The 7,079-nt window shown below is 55.9% G+C and overlaps 1 protein-coding gene across 1 annotated transcript; it reads left to right on the top strand.

Annotated features, from left to right (window-relative positions):
• The first annotated feature begins 634 nt into the window (after positions 1–634).
• LOC102846686 (glutathione S-transferase P-like) lies at positions 635–3,351 on the top strand. The gene is made up of 7 exons (XM_006893403.1): positions 635–713; positions 899–934; positions 1,155–1,261; positions 1,362–1,449; positions 1,856–1,959; positions 2,948–3,055; positions 3,163–3,351. Exons 1-7 carry the CDS (start codon positions 635–637, stop codon positions 3,349–3,351), a joined length of 711 nt encoding a protein of 236 aa, XP_006893465.1.
• The last annotated feature ends 3,728 nt before the right edge of the window (positions 3,352–7,079 follow it).

Genomic DNA, 7,079 nt, shown 5'->3' with positions numbered 1-7,079 from the left:
GTTTATGAAAGAAACAATCGCGTGTGCGCGCTCGCGTGCCTTTACTCAGAGCTGTTGTGTCTTTGTAGGAACTAGTGTCACTGCGTGCTACCCAAGCTTGGGAACGGGGTGCCACTAGGCGAACCCCAAATCCTCTACTAGCCGTAGAACCCCAATTCCAGCCTCACCATGCAGGGTTAGCTCACTGCTCACGGATAAAGTCAGGGGTGGGCCCGGGGGCGCACGGTCGGGATGGGGTGCACTCCCTGAGTAGAGGTGCGCGGTGCGCACTCCGTTCTGGAGGCGGACGAGCGGGGCTCCGAGGGACCGGTGGGCCCCGGGTGCTCTGTGCGAGGCGAGCCTGAGTGGACGGCGTCGGGAAACTTGTTGCAGGACGAGCGAGTTGCGCGCGGGGTCCGGTGCGCCCTCAGCGGAGGTGGGTGCCGCGCGGACCCTTGGACAGGCGGGAGCGCGCGCCTCTAGCGGTGACTCAGCGCGGGGCGGGCCGGGGCGGGGCGACCCTTTTAAGGCTCGGAAGCCGCGCTGCAGGCCGGATCCCGCTTGTCGCCGCCGCCGCCGCCTGCACCTCCATCTGTCCGCCAGTGAGTTTGCGCACGGCCTAGGCCCCGGGGGAATGGTGTGAGGACCAGGCCTCATGGAGCAGGAGGGCCCCCAGCACGGGCCGGCCTCTCTGGGGACTGGCCTTCCCAGCGCCCACGCGGGGGTCCCAGGAGGCCAGGAGGGGTCCAGGGACCCAGGGCTGATTTAGCGCGGGTTTGGGGCTAGGTCCCCCTAGAGTCCTGAGCACTGAGACCCGACCTGAGGGTCCCTGAGCGCGTTGCACGGCGGTGGGCCCAGGAGGGCGGCGGTGCACCCTCGCCGACCCTCCCAGGATCTAACAAACTTCTTTGTCCACCAGTGGCGCCTTACACCATTGTCTACTTCCCCGTCCGAGGTAAGCGCGTGGCTGGAGCAGGGGCTCGGAGCTGCAGCCTAGGACCCTTTACCCTTTACCTAGGGGCGACCCATGGGACAGCTTACCCCCCATTCCATATAGCTTCGATCCCAAACTTCCTTCTGTGAGTCCTCGCTGTCCAGAGATCCCCATAGCCTGGGGTGTCCAGTCCCACCCCAGTGAGCTGTGTGACTGTAGCCTCCACACTCCGTGTCCCCAGGGCGCTGCGAGGCCATGCGCATGCTGCTGGCCGACCAGGGCCAGAGCTGGAAGGAGGAGGTGGTCACCATGGAGACCTGGCAGCAGGGCCAGCTCAAGGCGTCCTGTGTGAGTGCCCCTCACAGAGGAGGGCGGGGACAGGGCCTGGTTTGGAGGGCCGGGAGGGGCAACTGAGCTCAGTGCCCCTCACTCAGCCCTGTCCCCCCAGCTTTACGGTCAGCTCCCCAAGTTCCAGGACGGAGACCTCACCCTGTACCAGTCCAACGCCATCCTGCGGCACCTGGGCCGCTCCCTCGGTGAGTGCCGGGCTGGGGGTACCTGGGGGAGGGGGGAGGGACAACCGCGCGCACACACACACAGAGCAGCCGGCTCCTGGAGCCCCCTCATTGCCAACCACCTGAGTCACTTCCTTTTAAATCAAAGTGTTCAGCAGCCCAGTGGACTGGCAAGCACGCTGTTTGCAGTTGGGGAAACAAAACACTCCCATCTCCAAGACCATAACTGCCTAGAGATCAAGCCCTGCCTGCCTGCCACCCGCCAGGCTGCCTCCGCCAGAGCCGGGACATCATTTTTTTCTCCCCTCCTCCCCTCTAGAGACCACCTCCTCCCCTCCCCACACATCAGCCACATGTCTGTCAGTGGGTCAGTCACGGGTTGCGGGCTGGTCAGGTGCCCAGTCATGCTGTCCCCCTCTGCCCCCAGGACTCTATGGGAAGGACCCACGGGAGGCAGCCATGCTGGACGTGGTGAATGACGGTGTGGAGGACTTGCGCTGCAAGTACTTGATCCTCATCTACACCAACTACGTGAGTACTGGGCCAGGCAGGGGCAGAGAGAGGGACTTCTGGGAGACCCTCAGGCAGGGCAACCGGGCTGCGGGCTGCGTCAGGCTCTGTGCTAGTGACCACGCCCCCCGACATTCCCCATCCTCACTGCCTGGGATGGGGCTCAGGCAGGGAACAGGCAAGGCCACGTAGGACAGGGACAGCAGATGCCCCGCTTGGGTGGGGTAAGCTTGGAGAGCTTTCAGGAGGAGGAAGAAAAAGATCTATCATAAACTTTGGGAGGAGGGGCTGGAATTTTCACATGCAAGCACACTTGGGGACGTGGGATCACATTACCAGAGGCAGAACGCGAGTGTGTTTTCACACGTTTGTGTAAGTTATCAAGAGGACATGGGTGTCTGAGCTTGTCAGTTTGTATGTGTATATGTGTTCATGAGCTTGCACGTTTGTGTGTGTTCCAAGTGCTGTGTGTGCATGTGTAAGCTTAAGTGTGTGCATGTGTCTGCAAACATGTGAGTTTTTATATGTGAATATAGGGGTGTGCTTTTGAATACGTGTGTGTGCCTGTCTGCGGCCCATACAGGCTGTCACATTTACGTGTGTGAACCTGTGAAAAAATGTGTGTGCATGTGTGAGGCTGCTTATCTGGAGCCTGGAGGCCTGCACCAGTGGGTGGGGCCGTGGGCACTTGCCCAGGAGTGTGAACAGGGCATAGTTCAGGTGTGAAGAAGCTTGGCCACCTTCGGGGTGCGGCCAGCTTCGAGGCGTAGCTATACTCCGGAAGGTGAGAACTAGGTAGAGTTCACGAGTCATGGGCAGGGTTGCGCAATGGCCTGGACCTGGGGAGTGGGCACAGAGCACTGGGATTCAAGTCACCAGCCTGCGGGGTGCCATCGCTGACATGGGACCAACTGAAGGGGTCAGCTGAGAGCAGAGGTGGGCTGAGTGGGCATCTTGATGGAGCATGCATGGTACCGAGAGGATGGTACACTGTGCCTCTTGTGAACAGGAAGCGGGCAAGGACAACTATGTGAAGGCACTACCCGGGCACCTGAAGCCCTTTGAGACCCTCCTCTCCCAGAACAAGGGAGGCCAAGCCTTCATCGTGGGCGACCAGGTAAGCCTGCACCTGAGCCATCCCTGTCTCACCCAGTCTTGGAGGGGAAACAGATACAGCCCCCAGGACTCTCTGCCCCCCTCCTGAAGCTCACCCTCTGCCCACAGATCTCCTTCGCTGACTACAACCTGCTGGACCTGCTGCTGATCCACCAGGTGCTGGCTCCCGGCTGCCTGGACGCCTTCCCCCTGCTGTCGGCCTATGTGGCCAGGCTCAGCGAACGACCCAAGCTCAAGGCCTTCCTGGCCTCCCCTGCGCACCTGAACCTGCCCATCAATGGCAACGGAAAGCAGTGAGGGCTGTGGGGCCGGGCTGGGCTGGGCTACCCGCCGTGCTGTCCCCGAAAATAAAGCTTGTGAGAGAAGCTGTTTGTGAGCACTGTGTCCAGTTGGGGAAGGGCTTTAGGATCCCCTTCTGCATGGCTGAAGTGAGGGACAAGGGGGGAGCCCTAAGATACAGCCAGACCATGTTTCTGGAACCTTCAGTCCAGGCTGTCTGCTGTTGTGTAGCGTCAGGTTGGAACTGACCCGAAGCTGACCCCCTCAGGGGGTTTTCAAAGGCAGGAAATCACATGGAGGATGTTGCCCATCTTTCTCCCACAGAGCAGCTGGTGGACTTGAACTGTGTGCCTTTGGGTAAGCTGTGCGGTTCTTCACCACTAGGCCACCCAGAACTCCTTCAATAACAATGCTAGGCTGTGTTTACTGAACTTTAAAAACAGGAAAGGAGTTAAAGGGGGGAAAGGCAGCAGAAAGAGAAAACATGGGGCTTTCAGAAACACCCTTCAAGCTTGGCCTCCCCTCATGGACCCACTTCTGAGTGGGAGGAGTTTCCATCCTGGACTTTGGGGTGAGCTGAGCTGCTCTGTACCTTCGGCCTGGGCCTGCATGTGGCCACAGGGTTCGGGTGGGGACTCTCTTGGGTTCCTATTGGCTGATGAATTATCGGGTGGTCTCTCCCACCAGCTCTCCTTACTATGTCGGTTGGTGAAAGACAGAGTGTTTGGGAGAACATGTCAGCAGGTTCCAGCTGGGGAGCTGGGGTCCATGGCAGTGTGGGGCGTGTAGGAGGTGTGTCTTACGGGACAGAGCCGGAGGTGGGAGACCAGAAGCCTTGGAGAGTGCCCGCTGGGCAGCCTGGAGTGAGAGAGACGCTTCTTTGGGGAGCCCTGTCCAGTATCAGAAGGTTCTTGCCGCCAGCACGAAGTGGGGGGCCCATGTGAGGGAGACCTCAGGAAACCAGCCTCCCCACTTCCTTTTCAGAGGTCATGCAGAGGGTGGAGACACAACACAGGAAGGCCACAAGAGGGCCATGGGGCGGGGCAATGTCCAGGCCTGTTTTCACAGATGTTAGATAGCCAATCAGGAACTGCAAGATCCCACAGCTTAAAGGCCCAACTCCCTGGGCCTCCACAGTGGGGTCCCGAGTGCTCCGCAGCAGAGAGCAGGCCCACACTGCCCCGCAGCTGAAGGAGAGAGCAGTATTTGTTCAGTGACTGGATTACTAGCTGGAATGAATGTCACCCGCAGGAGGACTTCAGGTACAGAAATGAGAGTTTAAAAATGGAAAATTTCCTTGGTTCCTGAGTCCTGTGCCACTCTGAGTCGACACTGTGGGTACATAGCAAGTAACGGTAGCAGTAACGTCTAACTCATGTTGAGTACCTGACCTGTACCAGGGACTGTGCTGAATGCCTTAACCTCCTGGTCTTTGCAATTACTTGCTATACGTCGGGGAGCTGGGCCATGACTAAGGTTGACAGAAGAAGCACCATGCTGGAGAAGAGTCTTGAACATAGCCATGGCCTGCCAAGAGCACAAACAGATCTGTCCTGGAGAGAGTGAAACAAAACTGCTTCTCCAAGGAACCACTGACCTTTTTTGGTTTGTGATGTATTTTTTACATGATGTGTTACTCCACCAGGCTGTCGGGTTTCATTGTTAGTAAACACAATAAACAGAGCATAAATGCACATTAGTAAGAAACTGGTGCACACAAATGTGTATATAGAAAAGCATCTGGGATCTTTATTAACCAGCAGGTTCTGACTCCAGATACCTGGGATGGACATGTAAATTCCCAGCAGGGGCTTGAACTAGCCCTAGGCCCATTTCCTGGGATCCGCAGGGCTTGAAGAGGCAGGGAAGCTGGGGGTTGAACCAGGGCCCATTGTCTGGGATCCTCAGGGCTGGAAGAGGCAGGAAAGGACCCTTCTCTAGAACTTGTAGAGGGAGTGAGCCCTCTGACACCTGGAAGTCAGACTTCTGGTCTCCTGAACAACCAGCACAGAGTCCCTTCTGTTTCAGGACCCAGGTTTGTGGTCATGTGTTTTGGCAGCCTGGCCAATGGGCTGTGGGCAGAGAGGTGCAGCCCTTCCAGGCCAGGATCCCGTGAGGGGGCAGGGACAGAGTCTCACCCAACCTCACTAGCCATGTAAGTGGTGGAGAAATGATCCTGTGACTTTGCACTGCCAGCATATTCCAGGGATTGGGGATTACAGTCTAATCCAGCTCGTGACAAGGTTGTGCAGGCACCATGGAGTGGAGACCTGTGAACAGATGGAAACCCTGCCCAGCCTTGCATCACCTTCACAGTCTCAACGGGCTCAAATTTGCTGTTGCAATTTTCAGTCCACTTCACTGAGGATCTTCCACTTTCACAGAGCCACCGCTTTTGGCAGCATGATGTCTTTTCACAAGGACTGGTGTCTCCTGGCAACGTGCCCAAAGTTTCACCATCCTTACCTCTGAGAAGCACCCCGGTTGTATTTTCTCCAGGATAGAGCTCTTGGTTTTTCCCCCCCTGCAGTCCCTGGTATGGTGAATACTCCCAGCCAACACAATTCAAATGTATCAGTTCTTCAATCTCTTCTGTTCATTGTCCAACTTTCTTGAGCACGTGAAGCAATCAAGACATGGCTGGAGTAGAGGTGGGGGGGGGATGACAAGGAGGAAGTGAATGTTCTAGATAACATAACATTTCCCAGGACTGCAGAGGACAAACTTGTAATGGAAAGGTCCAGGACAATGAGTGCAAAAGACCAAGGTTAACTACAAAAACAATTATTTGAGATTCCAGAGCCCTCCCCGCTCCCCCAGAGGTTCCACCACAGAAAAGAACAGGCGAGCACACAAAACCAACTCACAGCTGACCCTCCAATGGGTTTTCAGAGGCTGTAAATCACACAGGAGGGGATTAGTCATCTTTCTCCTATGAAGCATCTAGTGGATTTGAACTTCATTCCTTTGGGTTAACACCCTTGGTATGAGCAGTCAGGAAATAAGGGGACACATTGAAATGGGAAAACCTGCAGTTAGGGACCTTTCCAATTTATTGAGAAGTAGTGATGTCAATTTGAGGACTAAGGTGCATCTGATTCAGGCCATGGTTTTTCTGATTACTAGCTGTGCATCTGAGACTTGGACAATGTTTAAGGATAACAGAAAAAGAATTGATGCCTTTGAGCTGTGGTCTTGGAGAAGAGCACTGAGAATTCCATGGATAGCCAAGAAAATTAATGGATATGTCTTGGAGAGGGTGCAGCCAGAGAGCTCTTTGGAGGAAAGAATGATGAGGCTTCACCTAACGTACTTCGGACATATTGCTAGGAGGTGCTATTCCTTGGAGAAGGATATGATATTGGGAAGGGCAGAGGGTTGGAGGAGAGGAAGACCCTCAACCAGGTGGACTGACGCGGTGACTGCTGCAATGCGCTCTTGTGTGTCAGGAAGTGTGAGGATGGCACAGGACAGGACTGGTTCAGATCTTTTGTTTATAGGTTCACTATGAGTCATACGTGAGTGTATGGCACCTGACAACAACAACAACAACAACAACAACCTTTGGGTTGACAATGCAGCTCCTTAACACTAAGCCAGCAGCGCTCCCTAGGGATAAGGAATTCAGAATTATGTCAGACTTCTTGTGTTGACTGGGGAAACACCCCCCGCCATGTCCACAAACATGTTGGTGCTCTTCCCAACAAGAGGTGAGGTGGCCTGTCCCTGAGCCCAGGCTAGCTTTG

Source organism: Elephantulus edwardii, unplaced genomic scaffold (genome assembly GCF_000299155.1).
Source record: "Elephantulus edwardii isolate Elephantulus edwardi_28Jun2011 unplaced genomic scaffold, EleEdw1.0 scaffold00126, whole genome shotgun sequence".
NCBI lineage: Eukaryota > Metazoa > Chordata > Mammalia > Macroscelidea > Macroscelididae > Elephantulus > Elephantulus edwardii.
Note: the sequence above shows the minus strand (reverse complement) of the source record. Positions and strands in the feature narration are given on the sequence as shown.

Coding starts and splice junctions, on each gene's coding strand:
- LOC102846686 (XM_006893403.1), top strand. CDS start 635: ATGGAGCAGGAGGGCCCCCAGCACGGGCCGGCCTCTCTGGGGACTGGC. Junction 714..898: donor CCACGCGGGGGTCCCAGGAG/GCCAGGAGGGGT, acceptor TTTGTCCACCAG/TGGCGCCTTACACCATTGTC. Junction 935..1,154: donor TGTCTACTTCCCCGTCCGAG/GTAAGCGCGTGG, acceptor CCGTGTCCCCAG/GGCGCTGCGAGGCCATGCGC.